This window comes from Chiloscyllium plagiosum, chromosome 30 (genome assembly GCF_004010195.1).
Source record: "Chiloscyllium plagiosum isolate BGI_BamShark_2017 chromosome 30, ASM401019v2, whole genome shotgun sequence".
Classification (NCBI taxonomy): domain Eukaryota; kingdom Metazoa; phylum Chordata; class Chondrichthyes; order Orectolobiformes; family Hemiscylliidae; genus Chiloscyllium; species Chiloscyllium plagiosum.
Genome location: NC_057739.1, coordinates 25,752,500 through 25,771,673, shown reverse-complemented (window position 1 = coordinate 25,771,673; position 19,174 = coordinate 25,752,500). Strand labels below are relative to the sequence as shown.

At 41.7% G+C, this 19,174-nt stretch overlaps 1 protein-coding gene across 5 annotated transcripts in view; it reads left to right on the top strand.

Annotated features, from left to right (window-relative positions):
* Positions 1-19,174, top strand: part of dennd1a (DENN/MADD domain containing 1A) — a 523,293-nt gene that overhangs the window by 161,157 nt on the left and 342,962 nt on the right. For all 5 annotated transcript variants that reach the window (XM_043720138.1, XM_043720136.1, XM_043720140.1 and 2 more), the window contains exon 4: positions 147-196. In XM_043720138.1, coding sequence (XP_043576073.1) covers positions 147-196 — 50 coding nt within the window. The remainder of the gene's footprint in view (positions 1-146; positions 197-19,174) is intronic.

The following is a 19,174-nucleotide window of genomic DNA, read 5'->3' as shown; positions in this document are numbered from 1 at the left end:
TTTGACTTGTCTCCCATTTTGACATGGAGCAAGTGAGGGTGGGGAGTGTGGGGTTGGTTGCAGAGGGAGGTGTAATTGTATAGTGTAGTTAATATTCGATTTATTGGCCCCATAAGATGCATAAATTCTCTGTTTTCTCTCCACAGGAAGTTCTGCAGACATTGACCAAGTTTTGTTTCCCTTTCTATGTGGACAGGTACTGTTATCATTGCAAATTTTACGAGATAAAGATACCATAAAATTGTTCTGGAAAATAACAAAGAAACATGGTTGTGTTTTGTGCCTTTAAAATCTCATTTAAGGCACCCCCCTCGCACATAAAAATGAGGAAACTATTTTTATTTGCCTGTTAAGCAGGTATTGTAATTTACCACAGGTGGTGTGAATCATTATTCTGTTCAGTGTCATCATAATTCTGCTATTTTCTTGAAGTTGAAAGCAATGAAGTGCCTGAGAGAAGCTGTAAATTAGATCTTCACTTCAGCAATGCACAGCCATGGGTGGTTTGTGAAGGTTACATATACCAAACTGGTTTCATGCACTTCAATAATATTCATCAGACTTTGGCACTGTTAATTATAAGTTAACGAAGAAAGGGCATGATGCTATTTTAAAATTTGCTGGGAGTGTTTTGTGAATATTTTAGTTTGAAAGCTTACATTCTGTCATAATTATAACTTTGGTGATTCTTTTGGAATGAAACCAGTCTTAAATTTACAAAATAAGCTAAAGTTTTGCATTAAAATACTTGAAACTTTTTTATTTAAGAATTGGATTCAGTTTTTTGATTTTGAAGGACTAAAAGTATTTACTTACTTAATAGCGCCCTCTGTAGATATTTTGAGAAATGTTTTGCGATAGAATGTTTTTGTTAGAAGGAAATGTCTTATGTCTTATTATTTACTATTTTACATGTATTATTGAGGGAGTTGAGATGTTAATGTGGGTTGTGCATGCTATCTATTGAGTATACTGAAAAATATCTTTACGTGCAAACGGGCTTGATTTTCATGACTGATATGTTATTACAGAAGGCAAAATTCCACTTTTGATGGCTTAATTTTTATTAATCATAAGGGATTGTATCCAAGAAAATTCTTCTATAAGCCACCTGAGATCCGCAAAATGTGTATTATGTAATTAGTAATGTGTCATACTCAACTCCCGTGATATGTTCCCTGCCCCATTTCACTTCTATAATGAAATTAATATCCTTATTGCATCAGTAATTACAACACCAAGCCTATGCCATCCTTATGCCCTGTTCCATTGCTTTTCTGCCCACTCAACCCCTGAAGTGCTGTCCACTGCCCTACACTCCCCAGCCATGGCAATTCTCTTGTGTTTCATTAGTTTATTCACCGTATGTACATGTTGTTGGTTGGGCCAGTGCTTGTTGGCAATTCCTAATTGCATTTGACAATTGGTGATGAGCTACTTTCTTGAAATGTAGTCCATGATGGGTAGGAATACTCACAGTGCTGTTAAGAAGGGAATTCTAGGATTTTGACTTGGTGTCAGTGAAAAAGCAGTTAGTTGTAAGTCAGGTTGTGTAACTTGGAGGGAATCTTGCAGGTGATGGTGTCTTATTTATTTGTCTGCTCTCCTACGTGGTAGAGATCATAAGTTTGGAAGGTGTTGTTGCAGGAGCTTTGGCTGTGGTGCATCTTGTAGATGGTACACACTGCTGCCGCTGCTGTACCCTGTGTGCGCCAATCAAGTGCATTGCTTTGTTCTGGATAGTGTTGAGTTTTGGAGGTGCACTCATCCAGTCATATGGAGAGCATTCCATCATGCTTATACTTTGTGTGTTTTAATGGTGGACAGGTTTTGGGGATTCAGAAGGTGAGTTAATCTCATAGCCTCCAGCCTTTGACCTTTCCTTATGACCACAAAATGTATATGGATGGTCCAGTTAGGTTTCTGGCCATTGGTATCCCAAAGGATGTTGATGTGCCATTTTTGGTAATGGTAATGCCATTGAATGACTAGGGCAGATGGATATATTTTCTCTACTTTGCGATGGTCTTTGCCTGGCAGTTGTGTGGCATAAATGTTACTTTCCATTTATCTGCCCAAGCCTGATTATTGACAGTTTTTTTTTCTATATGTGGACATGGACTGCTTCATTATCTGAGGAGTTGCAAAAAGCACCAAACACCATGTAGTTAATGGTTAACATCTACACTCCTTACTTTATGTCGGAGGAAGAGTCATTAATGTAGCAGAAGATAGTTGGGCTTAGCAAGCCCGAGGAAGTCCTGCAGGAATAACCTGGCTTTGAGTTAAATGATCTCAAAAACTACAATCATCCTCCTTTGCGATAGGTCTGACTCCAACTTGTGAAAACTTTTCTTAAATCCCCATTGGGCTGAACCTTATGAATTTTGGCTAAGTGTCAATTTTGTCAAGTTTTGCGGGGTTTCTTTCCATGAGGCCGAGCAAGTCTTTTGCTGTTTAGTTCCAAAGTCTCCTCATTAACTACCAATTGTGATAGTTTGTCCAGTGTTAGCTTGATTCTACTATCTCACTGTAGCTGGAAGAACTTATTTCTCAAATGATGTCCTGGATTAGTCTGACCTCTCTGGAGCCAGTGCCATCTTTAAACTGTAGCTGGACAGCTGCCCAAGCATTGGCATTACGGAGGCGCAAATTATTGCAGATGCTGGACTCTTGTACTGAAAACAAGAAGTGCTGGAGGTCTCCGTGGAGAGAGAGCAAGCTAATGCTTTGAGCCTAGATGACTTGGTAGCTCTGATGAAGAATCATCTAGACTTAAAATGTTAGCTTGTTCGCTCCCCACATTGGCATTATGGAGTTGCCCTTCACTGGCAAAATACAGGTATAGCTGGCCCAAACACAGGGAGCTCATGCTGCATATTTGGCATTGTTGACACTTTCTGGCACATGCAGCTGTACTTTCTTTTCCCAGTCACTGTCTAATCACCAGGCCCCACTGCTTGCTTGTCTTTAGGCACCCCTAAGTCATCGCTTGTCTGAACCTAGTGCAGACCATAGCTAACGAGACACTCCGACACTCGATTCACTGTATCTGCCAGGGTAGTGGAGATATAACTCCAAAAATTGGAACCGCTGATCATAGATCTTCTGATTGCTAAGGTCATGAAGCCCCTACTTGATGAATTCTGTGTTGTAACAGGGCCATCTCGGTTTGATATTAGCCGTGGGGATTCAGCAATGTTTCTGAATCCTGTCTGGATTGCAGTAGTGACCTCGTCACAAGAAGGAAATGAACTAACATAATCTTGCATAGCTGTCCTGATGCATTTATAGGTACATGACAGAGATCCCGCAGAGGTCACCTCTCGCTCCATGGAAGGAACCAGCCACATTGATGCTTGAAAGTGGCAGTCATCTTCATAGTTACTTGACGAAGATGATGCTTCCACTCCTGCTGGTCTCCGTCCATTGCAACAGCTGGCACAGTATCCAGGAATGATATAGTTCATAGAGATGGCACCTTGCTCCTCCTGAGGAGATAGATTTGATTGCAAAGTATCTTGCCTTCTGTAGCCCCCAAGTGATGGGCTCTGCAGCTATGGCCTCTGCCTGAGATGGTGCTCCTTGACCTCTGTGACAGCTTGCTAACCCTTCTGAACTCACTGTTGAACTTGTTCCTTCTGCATCTGCCTTTGCCTTCTTTGCAAGGCAGCCATAGTGACTTACATTCCACCTGCAGTTGGATCCATGATTAGAGTTGGCAGGGATTAATGTTTGGAACATATGAAACAGAAAATGTTCTTAGTTTGGATGGGTGGGGGGTGTGGGGGGTGGGGGGTCAAAGCTGCAACTGAAGGCTGCATGCATTCCTTCATACAATGGGACATACAGTGGCTATTAATGAGGGCCATATATGGAGTTGTCATGACTCTTTGGGATAGCCACCTGCTGGGTAGAGGTGCTTCACCCACTGAGTGAGCAACACCAAACAATCTCTTGGGATTGTGTCACATGCTCTGGACCATTCCCATCCTGGCCTTACGTCAACCATGGAATTTCTGAGTATATATAGTAGATTCTATCATTGTACTTACAGTTCAGGTGTGGAGGGAATCCATTCCATGCCTCACCAGACCCTAAAAGTCCCACAACTACTGCATTGGTTATGGACAATATATATTCTTTTAAAATTGGAGGTAATAACTTCTGCTTCACTGAGATCTCTCAATGCAGTTTGCAAGGACAAGTGACATGGTGGACGTGGCCTCTGACCAGTGTTTTGCAAGTGCATGATTGATGCCTTTGCCTCTTCAATGTCCCTCTTTCCAGAGAAGAGGAGCCTGCATTTCATTGCCCAACAAACTGACACTGATTCCACAAGTGTTGGAGGTGATTTCCTCGAATTCCAGGAGCAGCAATTACTGTTTTATATGCTGTTGCATTGTTTTGGAACTTTGGAAAAAAAATGTCAAAACAACAGCAGTTTTAAAAGGGAGAAGAGCAGACAAAGGATGCACATGGTGAGGGCAGTGCAGGAGAGAGAGAGAGAGAACATGCACATTTTCTGGCTTTGCTGTTTGAATTCGTGTATCGCTGGACATCGGAGTGCATCTGGGAAAATTAACAAACAGTGAAATTCACAACTAATCTTGGAGGAACTGTTGGGCAAAGTTCACAGCACAGAATCATATAAGTTAATTATTGTTTTAAGTCCGCCCAAGAGAGAGGCTACAGTAGTGAGTAGAGTGGATTCTTTCTTGATTATATGTTTTTGGAGATAAGTCTCTTGATTAAACTTAAAATCTAAGCCATAGCTATTAATTTAACCTGGGGCAGTGTTTGGAGAGGGTCTGTAGATTTTGAAGGAGCAAAAATGGCCTTTGCAGTGATATGTACTTCTTGTCAGATGTGCGAGTTTAAAGAGAGTTAAAGTGTTACTGCGGATTATATCTGCCATAAATGCTGTTGGATGTGAACCTTATCAGATCAAGTGGATCAGTTGGAGAGACAGATAGAAGCGATGAGGAATTTGCAACAGCAACAGTATGTGATGGATGGCAGTTATAGGAAGGGGGGAAAGTCTCAGATACAGTCACATAGATGGGTTAACTCCAGGAAGGGTAAGAGAGGTAGGCAGCTAGAGCAGGAGTCTTTTGTGGATATACCCATTTCAAACAGGTATGCTGTTTTGGAAAATGTAGGGGGTGATGGATTCTCGGGAACGTAACACGAACAGCCAAGTTTCTGGTATTGAGACTGGTTCAAATGCAAGGAGGGGTACTTCAGCTTCCAAGAGATCAATTGTGTTAGGGGATTCTGTAGTCAGAGGTACAGACAGACGTTTCTGTGGCCAGCAAAGAAAAAGCAGAATGGTGTGTTGTTTCCCTAGTGCCAGGATCGAGGGTGCAGAATATTCTCACGGGGGAGAGGGGCCAGCAGGACGTCATTGTCCACATTAGAACCAACGACATTGGAAGGGAAAAGGTTGAGATTCTGAAGGGAGATTACAGAGAGTTAGGCAGAAATTTAAAAAGGAGGTCCTCAAGGGTAGTAATATCTGGATTACTCCCAGTGCTACGAGCTAGTGAGGGCAGGTATAGGAGGATAGAGCAGATGAATGCATGGCTGAGGAGCTGGTGTATGGGAGAAGGATTCACATTTTTGGATCATTGGAATCTCTTTTGGGGTAGAAGTGACCTATACAAGAATGACGGATTGCACCTAAATTGGAAGGGGACTAATATACTGGCAGGGAAATTTGCTAGAACTGCTTGGGAGGATTTAAACTAGTAAGGTGGGGGTGGGGTGGGAGCCAGGGAGATAGTGAGGAAAGAGATCGATCTGAGACGGGTACAACTGAGAACAGAAGTGAGTCAAACAGTCAGGGCAGGCAGGGACAAGATAAGACTAATAAATTAAACTGCATTTATTTCAATGCAAGGGGCCTAACCGGGAAGGCAGATGAGCTCAAGGCATGGTTCGGAACATGGGACTGGGATATCATAACAATTACGGAAACATGGCTCAGGGATGGGCAGGACTGGCAGCTTAATGTTCCAGGATACAAAGGGAGGCAAGAGAGGAGGGGGAGTGGCATTTTTGATAAGGGACAGCATTACAGCTGGGCTGAGGGAGGATATTCCCGGAAATACATCCAGGGAAGTTATTTGGGTGGAACTGAGAAATAAGAAAGGGACGATCACCTTATTGTATTATAGATCCCCCCCCCCCAAATAGTCAGAGGGAAATTGAGAAACAAACTTTTAAGGACATCTCAGCTATCTGTAAGAATAATAGGGTATTATGGTAGGGGATTTTAACTTTCCGAACATCAACTGGGACTGCCATAGTGTTAAAGGTTTAGATGGAGAGGAATTTGTTAAGTGTGTACAAGACAATTTTCTGATTCAGTATGTGGATGTACCTACTAGAGAAGGTGCAAAACTTGACCTACTCTTGGGAAATAAGGCAGGGCAGGTGACTGAGGTGTCAGTGGGGGAGCACTTTGGGGCCAGCGACCATAATTCTATTCATTTTAAAATAGCGATGGAAAAGGATAGATCAATTCTAAAAGTTGAAGTTCTAAATTGGAGAAAGGCCAATTTTGACGGTATTAGACAAGAACTTTCAAAAGCTGATTGGAAGCAGATTGAAAGCAGATGATTGTAGATAAAGGGACGGCTGGAAAATGGGAAGCCTTCAGAAATGAGATAACAAGAGTCCAGAGAAAGTATATTCCTGTCAGGGTGAAAGGGAAGGCTGGTAGGTATAGGGAATGCTGGATGACTAAAGAAATTGAGGGTTGGGTTAAGAAAAAGAAGGAAGCATATATCAGGTACAGACAGGATAGATCGAGTGAATCCTTAGAGTATAAAGAAGTATAAAGAATCCTTAGAGTATAAAGTGCAGTTCTAAAGTGGTGAAACAGTCACCAAGGCGGTGAGAAAGTTGCCATGAAGGTTCTGAGTAGCTGGCAGTTGTTGGGTGCCAGCATCCATGGATGTAGGGTCTGTGCAGCTGGTGCCCTGAAGTATGTCCTGAGATGTTAACAAATATCCAAGAGGGTGGCCCAGAGGAGCAAACGATGAGCTGAAGTCACCAGGTACCTGCGCTGACTTTCATGTCGGGAATTGCCACTCTCTAGTTTCCTCTTGACGAGTGGTAAAATAGGAAGTTGTATGTTGATGAGGTGAGATTTGTCGTTAATGAGGCTGTTAAAAAGCAATAATTCTCCTTAATAGGCATTTCACACCGTTCCCGAGCAAGAATCTTGTCTCGATGCCAGGAACTTTGTTAGAAACAGCAATGTGTTGCTCCTGATTTTGTGGAAGGCCTCCCCCTGTCTCAATTCTCCCATATTTCTTGCCATAGCCATGTCATTTTACCCTGTGGTACCATTCTGCCCATTGACTTCAATTTTGGTAGGTCTGGATGTCACTGTCATTTTGATGTTGCCTTTGTTTTCTCTGATCTCACCAATACCTCTTTCAGCCAGTACTCTTGCCTATTCTTCTCATGAGGGCAGGAGCTGAATAGCCATGGTGGAATCCTAACTGCTTAGGTTGTTGTGTAAGCTCTACTTGAAATCACTGTTAATCATTTTGTTGATTATCTAAGGTATGCTAATGGGTTGCTAATTGGCTGGTTTGAATTTGATCTGGACAGTTTTCTATATTGCTCGGTAGATGTCACTATTTTAGGTTATTTTAGGAAGAGCATGGCTTGGAGTGCAAAGAATTATGGATAAAAGTCATTGGTACCAGTACTAAGATATTGTCAGGGGCCAGAGCCTTTTTTTTTAAATCATGTGGAGTGAATCAAATAATTGGACACTGATGCTGAGGGCTTCGGGGAGGCCATGATGGATCTTCTCATCACTTTCTGGCTGAAGATGGCTACAGGTGTTTCACTTTGACATTGTTGCACTGACATGCTGGGGGCATGTTATCATTGAGGATGGGAATGTTTTTGGAGCCTCTTCCTCAAGTCAGTTGTTTAATTGTTCACGGTCATTTGTAACTCAGTGTGATAGAACTTTGATCTGATTTGTTAGTTACTGGATCGCTCAACCCTCTTGCACCTGATTCAAATTAAGGTACATAGGGTTAGCACGGGGGAGGTAAGTTGAGGAAGTAGATTAGATTGAGACACTTTTTTTTACACGGTTCACATGTGGAATGAACTTCCTGAGGAAGTTGTGGCTGTAGGTGTAGTTCCAATGTTTAAAAGACATTTTGGATAAGTACACGAATAGGAAAGATTTGGAGGAATATGGGCCAAGTGCAAGCAGATGGGACTAGTTTAGTTTGGGATTATGTTTGGCATGTACTACTTGAACTGAAGTGTCTGTTTCGGGTGCTGTATGAGTCTATGATCATACCAAATGATAAAAGATAAAGTCACTGTCGTCCGACCAGATTCTTTCATTAGAGACTGATAACTGGTGGTGGTTTAACATGAGGATCACCATGCCTCAGGTGACGGGAGAGATTGAGAAATTGAGTGCTTCATGGTAACTTCATGGCATTGAACCCATGGTATTGGCATTGTTCTGCATCACAAACCAGCCATCTAGCCAACTGAGCTAACTGGCTCCCACAGTGAGCAGGCTGAAAGGGCCAAATGACCCAAAACTGCTTCTGTTCCTTACATACCAACAGTACTTGGAATCATAAAGGAAGAACAATTATTTGTAGTTCCTAGCTGTAAAAAAGTGTAACACATTGCTGTCCTTTTGATATGGTTAAAGGTATGCAAAAATCTTCATCTGCTGTGTAGTTACAGCCTTGGTTCAGTCGTAACGCTGTTGTCTGAGCCACTTGTGCAATCAAGTCCTGCCAGAGAGATGTGCTCATAATTTAAGTTGAGACTTCACTGTGGCACAAAAGGACAGCTGGATGGGCAGAGATGCAGCCTTTCAAATGAAGTTTTAAAGCGAAGCCACATGTGTGTTCTCATGTCGTCATAAAAGGTCGAAGGACACCATTTTAAATGAACAGGGAGGTTTTCCTGTTTCCCTGGCCAAATTTATTCCTCTGATAACATCACTAAAACAGATAATCTGGTCATGCAGACATTCCTATCATGAAGACAAAAGTGAGGACTGCAGATGCTGGAGATTAGAATCAAGATTAGAGTGGTGCTGGAAAAGCACAGCAGGTCAGGCAGCATCCGAGGTGCAGGAAATTGAAGTTTCCGGCAGGAGCCCTTCTTCAGAAATGAATTGCTGATTTATTCATCCCTGATGAAGGGCTCCTGCCCAAAACATCAATTTTCCTGCTTCTCTGATGCTGTCTGAGCTGCTGTGCTTTTCCAGCAACACTCTAATCTTATCCTCATTCCTATCATGTGACTATGCTTTGAGTAAATTCATATTGGTGAACGTGTGATAAAAGGATAACTGGCAAACCCACTGATTCCCACAGCTAGGAAACCTACTATTGTCAGAGGATAGCAATATAATGCGGGAGCATGTCAAAAAAAAAAGTAGATCATTCATAAATCCTAAAGAATGGAAAATATTTAATGTAATAATTTTTACTGCTGCCTAAAATAATGTTTTCCACATTACATTTGCATCGTGGGGTGAGGATTTTAGTTTGGTGCTATCATTGGCAAAGTTTTTCCGAAGAGGTTTACTTGCACAGTCCAGCTAACAATCCTTCCTTTCCCAAAATGAGCTGATTTAAGTGAAGCCCCAAGCATGAAGTTTGGTTGAGACTGAGAACTCTGGTCTCCTAATTAGTGTTGTTTCTGCATTGTACCTTTGATCCTAGTGGTGTGACAATATTTTCATTGTGCTGGCTTCAGAAATGCTATTGCTGTTAACTTAATGTTTCACAGTGTTGAAAGTACTTTTGCATGGGCTTTCTTTTTAATAACTGTAAACCAGCAACACAGAAAAAATTTATCCCATACAGTAATCTATGAAAATTCGAGAGACTAAGATCTATTTAAAGTAAAAATTAACAACTTTATTTCTTAAAATATAACAGGGAATAATTAGCTAACTATAAACTACTCCTCTGTAACCTATCTTTTACCTTCCCTTCTGTTATAGTACTGTGATAAAACTCTGGATTCTGATTTGCAAAGCTGAACTTATCTCAAGACCAGGTAGTTTTCACTTTTCTCTGCATTCTTGTCATTTCTTCTTCGTCTTCTTCATTTTCTTCTTCACAAGTTACTGATAGCTTGGCAGTTCTCCTCTCAACTATTCATTTTTCCCTGGTCTTAAACCCCCAAAGCATCGGATTGTGTCATTGGCTTTTAAGATTGTCAATATACTAAATTCAAACTGGATTGGAGTTTGGTATTTTTTGGGGTATACTTTAAACTGATTGGTCTAATTCAAATTTGTTTTGTCATTTCCAGGCAACCAGCTACCCAAGTAATTGGAGCACATGTTACATTATATCTTTTTTCAGAACACTTTGTGCTGTCAGGTAGTTTTTGCTAGCTTTTAATTCTCTTAAAGGTACAGTACACTCTCATCTTCATAACACTAACAACTGACACTATTAGCCATCCCTATGTCTTCAAAACGTGACTGTTTGTTTGTACTATTACATAGAGTCATAGAGATGAACAGCAAGGAAACAGCTCCTTTGGTCAAACTCACCCATGCCAACTAGCTATCCTAAATTAATCTAGTCCCATTTGCCAGCACTTCGCACATATCCCTCTTAAACCCTTCCTATTCATATACCCATCCAGATGCCTCTTAAATGTTGTAATTGTACCAGCCTCCACCATTTCCTCTGGCAGCTCATTCCATATACGTATCACCCTCGCGTGAAAAAGTCACCCCTAAGGTCCCTTTTAAACCTTCCCCTCTCACTCGAAACCTATGTCCTCCTAATTCTGAACTCCCCCAACCCAGGGAAATTACCTTGTCCATTTACCCTACCAATGCTCCTCATGATTTTATAAGCCTCTATAAAGTCACCCCTCAGCCTCCAATGTTCCAGGTAAAAAAAAACCCCAACCATTCAGCCTCTTCCTATAGCTCCAACTCTCAACATCCTTGTAAATCTTTTCAGAACCGTTTCAAGTTTCACAACATCCTTCCTATAGAAGGGAGACCAGAATTGCACACAACGTTCCAGAATTGACCTAACCAATGTCCTATACAGCTGCAACGTGACCTCCCAACTCCTATACTCAATGCTCTGACCTATAAAGGAAAGCATACTAAATGCCTTCTTCACTGTCCTACCTACCTCAGACTTCACTTTCAAGGAAATATGAACATGTACTCCAAGATGTCTTTGTTCAGGAACACTCCCCAGGACCTTACCATTAAGCATGTAAGTCCTGCCCTGACTTGCTTTCCAAAATGCAGCACATGATTTATTTAGATTGAACTCCATCTGCCACTCCTCGGCCCATTGGCCCATCTAATCAAGACTCCTTGTAATTTGAAGTAACCTCCTTCGCTATCCCCTACACCTCCAATTTTGGTGTCATCTACAAATTTACTAATTATACACATCTAAATCATATATATAAATGGGAAAGACAGTGGACCCAGCACTGATCCTTGTGGCGCATCACTGGTCACGGGACTCCAGTCTGAAAAGTAACCCTCCACCACCACCCTCTGTCTTCTAACTTCAAGCCAGTTCTGTATCCAAGTGGCTAGTTCTCCCTGTATTCAATGTGATCTAACTTTGCTAACCAGTCTCCTGTGAGGAACCTTGTCACATGCCTTACTGAAGTCCATATAGAGCATGTCCACCACTCTGCCTTCATTAATCCTCCTCTTTACCTCTTTAAAGAAAAACTCAATCAAGGTGGTGAGGCATGATTTCCCACTGTGACGAACCTGGTCTTTTAACAAGATTATGCTGTCCTTGGTTTTTTATTTCAGAGAGGTCATAACGACACAGACTCAAAGTCTGGGGTGTAGGGTTTTAGGGCCAATTTGTTAACAGGTGACAGATACTGCCTTGAGCAGAGGGCTTTCAGGTTTAAAAAAACACACTTCTACAATGAAAAGGGTGTTGCCAGTTCTCCTAGCTCAGCGTTTCTATGGTTTTTTTGGCAGTAATGTGAGAAAAGCTGCTGGACCCATAATGTTGGGGTGGCACATGGCTCAGTGGTTGGCACTGCTGCCTCACAGCACCAGGGACCCGGGTTCGATTCCAGCCTCTGGTGACTGTGTGGAGTTTGCACATTCTCCTTGTGTCTGTGTGGGTTTCCTCTGGGTGCTCTGGTTTCCTCCCACAGCCTAAAGATGTGCAGGTTAGGTGAATTGGCCATGCTAAATTGCCCGTAGTGTTCAGGGATATGTAAGTTAGGTGCATTAGTTAGGGTAAATGTAGAGTAATAGGGTAGGAGAATGGTCTGGGTGGGTTACTCTTCCGAGGGTCGGTGTGGACTCATTGGGCCAAAGATTCTGCATCCTTTCCGTGATATTCTTGATCTTGGCACCAGGGAGGCCAAGAGGTCTGTCTTACACTATAGCATGAAGCTGTGTACAACTTTGAACAGTGCTAGGAGTTGAGTATGTGAGGGGAGCCTTAATCTATTTGTAAAAGTTTTGTTTGTATTTACAGTTAATAACTAACTGAGGTTTTGTGTTAATTATAAAATTTATCCAGACTTGAGCCTGGAATATTAAAGTTCAAGTTAGTTAAGTACAGAAACCAGCTTAAACTTTCTGTACCTGGAGTTCAGCTAACTTGGCGTGTATGTAGAGGTGTCTCAGTGTGACTTTAGGCAGAGTGTTGGTAGTTGGGTGTACAGTATTGGGAATTGGGGAAGATAGGAAGGAGGTGCTCCTTTGCCTTTTCTAACTTTTCTGCCTTGTAGAAATTGGTTCTTAATCTCCTGCAGGGAAAGAAGCTCGCTGTTTGGTGAGCATATGGTAAATTATTGGTCTGTCATATTCAGTAAGTTCAAAATAGTACAGAAACTGACGGTAAGGTTCATAAAATGTATAAGGAAAGGAAAATAAACAGTTGATTAAATAATTAAGTCATTAAGGATGACAGGACAGGGTGGCATATCCTAGCTACAGCTTTAAGTCATTAAGGATGCCAGTGTGACGTAGCGCAAACAAACCCTCATTAAGTGTTTGCTGTTTGAGAAGCTTCAACTGAAGCACTGAGCACAAGCCTGTGCAGGAGAAAGGGGGAGAATTTCCTGCGTATTCTGTACTAGGAGACATTCATACCTCTGAGAAAGGGAGGTGATGCTGGAGGATCTTCTGCTTTAATCAGTGGCCAGGCACGGTGGCATAGAGCTGCAGAAAAAGAGCAGGTATGCAGAAACCTCAGCCTTTGCTATTGTCCAACAGGTCTGAGGCCACTTCATCTTGTTCAGATGAGAGTGAGGGCAGTGGGGTGGATGAGCTAACTAACCATGATACTGAAAGCCATTCAACTTTGGAGTTAAAAGGAATGAAATGATAACAGAGACTAATATAGTGAGGGGGATTGACACAGTTCTGCGCAGCAAAGAGCGAGAGTCTAGAAAGTCTATGTTGCTTACCTAGGAAAAGAAGCCTAATTCACACACTAGGGTGTCCCAACAGTGATTCAAGAAGGTAGCTCACCACCATTTCTTCCGGGCCAGTCAGGGATGGTCAATAGGTACACGTTTTGCCTGTGGATGTCCACAGTTCATGAATGAATTTGTGAAAAAAGACTTTGCTCTTGCACCACCCTGCTCTGATCCCACCATTCTCACTCTGTCTCTCATGCCTATGTCTGTCCTTCCAGGGGCAGAAGGTCGTGAATCTGTTAAACCCATTATCACAGAGGGCTGGAGAAGCCAACTCATTGACTGTATTTAATACAGAGATCGATAGGTTCTTCGTTAGTAAGGGATCAAAAGTTGTGGGGAGAATGCAGAAAAATGGAGTTGAGACTTATCAGCCAGGATCAAATGGCAGAGCAGACTATTTAGCCGAATAGCCTCATTCTCATCAAATTTTATGATCTTGCTCTCTCTCCCTGTATCCGTCCCTCTCACAGACTCACTTTCTCTCCCTTGTTCCATTCTCTCAATCGCACCCTCCCTCTCCCTCACTCGCATGTTCTCTTGTGTTTGCGTTCTCCTGCCCTTGCACCCTTCCCATACTTGAACCGTCCCCACCCTCCCACACTCGAGTCCTCCCCTACTCTCACCATGTATAGAGAGAGAATGTGTAAGCGAAGAGAAGCCACTCACCTGTACAGTATTTGCTGTTTATGTAATCAATGATGGGGAGAAACCAGCCTCTAATTAGATAAGATCTTTACAGCACTATGGTTCCAAATGTCTTTGGCAAGACCTTTTGTGTCACATACATAGACTTGGCTAGTCACGTTCTAGCTGCCTGATGTGTTTATTGGACAAGCCTGCTGTAGAAGGTACAAGTAAATCCTGAAATGGCTGTTAATCAAAAAATGAAGGGGGGAGGGGGTACCAGGAAAATTACGTCATTGGAGAGGTGGTTCATTTGGACTTATAAACAGACAAATTCATGGATCCTGATGGTTTTTAACCTAAAAGAACTGGCCAATGATATGGTTGATGTGTTGGTTTTAATTTTCAGAAATTCCCTAAATTTGGGTGAAGTTCCATAAGATTGGAAAGTAGTGAATGTCATTCTTTTATTCACAAAGGATACAGTACAGGAAACGACAGACCTGTTAGCCACCTGTCCAATTGATAAGGAAGGAGTTGCATGGTTAATGAGGATTGGTGAAAATGTGGAGTAATTACATCAGCTATAATCTTATTGGATGGCAAAGCAGGTTTGAAGAACCAAGTGGTCTATTCCTGTTTCTCGTAAATCCTTATTTAAATTTGATTCTTAAATGTTGTTTGGCTTGAACTTCATTAACCAAATAGTAACAATATAGTGGTTTAACTTTGTCATTTTCAGTTTAGAATAATTTCTCTATCCACCTCAAATGTAGGAGCAACAAGCCCAAAGAGCCATGAATGTCTAGGAATATTAAGGACTGGATTAATGTTGTTTGCTATAGACTTGTTCTGTGCCCTGCCTGCTGTCAAGGCTGTGTCCCCATGCTTCTGTACTTATTTCTGAGTTTCCTTGGTTGTCTTCTACTTCTTGCCCCACCCCCACATCACCGCAATCACTATCAAACTGGCAACTGAGCTCACTCTTTGTTCTTGCCTTTAAAGTCTAGTGTCCACTCCACAGTCAGCTCCTATTCTGAACTTGCACTGAGGTCTGGGGCTCCACCTATTGGCAGAAATTGGTTTTTGCAGATAGTTCTGGACTTGTAATTGCATCAAACAGCTTCTGGCACTAGATGGAGCCTAATCAATTAAAACTTAGTAGGTCAGTGTAATTTTAACATGCCTTTAATAGTACTTGTAATTCTCCTATATTTTAAAGTTTACTTTAATGAATGCTATTTTATTTATGAATATAGACTTTTGGGATGCGCACCATTTCAACTTAATGCTTTAAAGTTATTTTCTGCTTAGAAATGTCCTGAAGCACTTAGCTGTACACTGTTTCTGTTGTATTTTGTTCCTTACTTCATTTTGCAAGTTATTTCAGTTCAGAATATGTCATATCACCCATCCCCTACCACCGCCAGTGTTGTATTTCAGCGATTATTTTGCTGAGCAAGAAATATTTAGAGGAACATAACTTCAGTTTTAATGTGGATTTCTATGGGAATCTGATTCATTTAAAGTTGTTTCATTTAAAGTCATGATTTTCAGATACACAACCACAATTTTAAGTGTGGACTTACTGCAATTCATATGTTTGTATATGTCATTAAACTTGTCGCAGTATGAAACAATATTTAAATTCCAGCACATTGTCTGGAATTTGCATTCAACTGCAAATGAAAGTCATTTCCCACAATCTTTCTTTGGGTCTTTGCACCGGACCATGCAGCATTAGAGAGATAAAACAGTGCAATATCTTCTGGGGTACCTTGGGATTGGATGAACAGGAAAAATATAAGTAATATAAAACTACTAACTATGAATGCTGAAACTCTGAAACAAAGACAGTGATTGCTGGAGAAACTCAGCAGATTTGGCAGCTGTGGAAAGAAAGTAGAATTACAACCTTGAGTCATTCCCTTTCTTCAGAGCTGATAGTAGCTAGGAAAATGTATGCTGATGACAGGGGGTTTGGATGGGAGAAGGAAAGGAGTGAATACGTAAAATGAGAGAGAGAGAGAGAGAGAGAGAGAGAGAGAAAGTCATTTTAGATGGGCTTAGAGAGAGCTGCTCGTAAGCCAGGGAAGGAGAAAAGCAGATAATGGAGACAATGAGTTGGGAAAAATTGGTTGCCTGTGTTGAAAGAGTCCAAACCATGACAGGGCCAGGAATTTTGTAGTGGGTAAAGAGCATGGAATGTGATTTTCAGGCCCTAAAATGATTCAGTTTGAAATTGAGTCCTGAAAGCTGCAGGGTACATGAAATGGTGCATTGCTGTAACCAATCTGATTGAAGGATCTTTACTTAGACATACAGAGCAAATAAAAAGTACAAGTTAGGATAGATCGTTCAATGCTAAATCACATAAGTAAATAAAAATACTTTGAAGGAGAGAAAGTTGACACCATAGGAGGAAAGAGATGGAAAAGAACAAAGTCTTAACCAATAATTCAATCCCAATATGCCCCCTCCATGTTGTCAATTTTAAGTTAGAGTCATAGTCATACAGAATGGAAATGGACCCTTCATTCTAATCAGTCCATACTGACCATAATTCCACACTTAACCAGTCCCACCTGCCTGTGCTTGACCCATATCCCTCCAAACATTTCTTATTCACATACCTATCTAAATGTCTTTTAAATGTAGTAACTATACCCACATCCACCATTTTTGAGAGTTCATTCCAAACATGAAACACTCCATGTATTAAAGAAAAGAATTGTCCCTCACGTCTTTTTAAAATCTTTCTCATCTCACCTTAAAAATATGCCCCGAGTCTTGAAATCCCCCAAACTAGGGAAAAGACACCTGCCATTCACCTTATCTGTGCCCCTCATGATTTTACAAATCTCTATAAGGTTACTTATCAACCTTCTATGCTCCAGTTTAAAAAAAGTCCCAGACTATCCAGCCTCTCCTTATAACTCAAACTATCCGTTCCCAGCAACGTTTTTGTAAATCTCTTCTGAACCATCTCCAGTGTAATAATAGACAATAGGTGCAGGAGTAGGCCATTCTGCCCTTCGAGCCTGCACCACCATTCAATATGATCATGGCTGATCATCCTTAATCAGTATCCTGTTCCTGCCTTATCTCCATAACCCTTGATTCCATTATCCTTGAGAGCTCTATCCAACTCTTTCTTAAATGAATCCAGAGACTGGGCCTCCACTGCCCTCTGGGGCAGAGCATTCCACACAGCCACCACTCTCTGGGTGAAGAGGTTTCTCCTCATCTCTGTCCTAAATGGTCTATCCCCTATTTCTAAGCTGTGTCCTCTGGTTCGGCACTTACCCATCCACGGAAACATGTTTCCTGCCTCCAGAGTGTCCAATCCTTTAATAATCTTATGTCTCAATCAGATCCCCTCTCAGTCTTCTAAACTCAAGGATATACAAGCTCAGTCGCTCCAGTCTTTGTGTAAGGTAATCCCGCCATTCCAGGAATTGACCTTGTGAACCTATGCTGCACTCCCTCAATAGCCAGGATGTCTTTCCTCACATTTGGAGACCAGAACTGCACACAGCACTCCAGGTATGGTCTCACCAGGGCCCTGTACAGCTGCAGAAGGACCTCTTTGCTTCTATACTCAATCCCTCTTGTTATGAAGGCCAGCATGCTATTAGCCTTCTTCACTACCTGCTGTACCTGCATGCAGACCTTCATTGAGTGGTGTACAAGAACCCCCAGATCTCTCTATACTGCCCCTTTACCTAAATTGATTCAATTGAGGTAGTAATCTGCCTTCCTGTTCTGGCCACCAAAGTGGATAACCATACATTTATCCACATTAAACTGCATCTGCCATGCACCTGACCACTAACCTAACTTGTCCAGGTCACCCTGTAATCTCCTAACATCCTCATCACATTTCACCCTGCCACCCAGCTTAGTATCATCAGCAAATTTGCTAATGTTATTACTAATACCATGTTCTATATCATTAACATATATTGTAAAAAGCTGCGCTCCCAGTACTGATCCCTGCGGTACCCCACTGGTCACTGCCTGCCATTCCGAAATGGAGCCGTTTATCATTACTCTTTGTTACCTATCAGCCAACCAACTTTCAATCCAAGTTAGTACTTTGCCCCCAATACCATGCGCCCTAATTTTGCTCACTAACCTCCTATGTGGGACTTTATCAAAAGCTTTCTGAAAGTCCAGATACAAGACATCTACTGGATCTCCCTTGTCCATCTTCAGAGTTACATCCTCAAAAAATTCCAGAAGATTAGTCAAGCATGATTTCCCCTTCATAAATCCATGCTGACTCTGACCTATCCTGTTACTACTATCCAGATGTCATAATTTCATCCTTTATAATAGACTCCAGCATCTTTCCCACCACCTGCGGTCAGACTAACTGGTCTATAATTTCCTGCTTTCTCTCTCCCACCTTTCTTAAAAAGTGGTTCAACATTAGCCACCCTCCAATCCACAGGAACTGATCCCGAATCAATCGAACTCTGGAAAATAATCACCAAAGCATCCACGATTTCTCGAGCCACCTCCTTCAGTACCCTGGGATGTAGACCATCAGGCCCCGGGGACTTATCAACCTTCAGACCTAACAGTCTCTCCAAAACCAATTCCTGGCAAATATAAATTCCCTTCAGTTCAGGTCCTTCAGCCACTGTTACCTCAGGGAGATTGCTTGTGTCTTCCCCAGTGAACACCGATCTGAAGCACCAATTCAATTCTTCTGCCATTTCTTTGTTCCCCGTAATATATTCCCCTATTTCTGTCTTCAAGGGCCCAATTTTAGTCTGAACCATTTTTTTGCCTTTCACATACCTAAAAAAACTTTTACTATCCTCCTTTATATATTATTGGCCAGTTTACCTTCGTACCTCATTTTTTCTCTGCGTATTTCCTTCTTAGTAATCCTCTGTTGGTCTTTAAAAGCTTCCCAGTTCTCTGTTTTCCCACTTATCTTTGCTATGTTATACTTTTTCTCTTTTAACTTTATATGTTTCTTAACTTCCCTCGTCAGTCATGGCCACCTATGCCTCCTCCTAGGATCTTTCTTCCTTTTTGGAATGAACTGATCCTGCAACTTCTG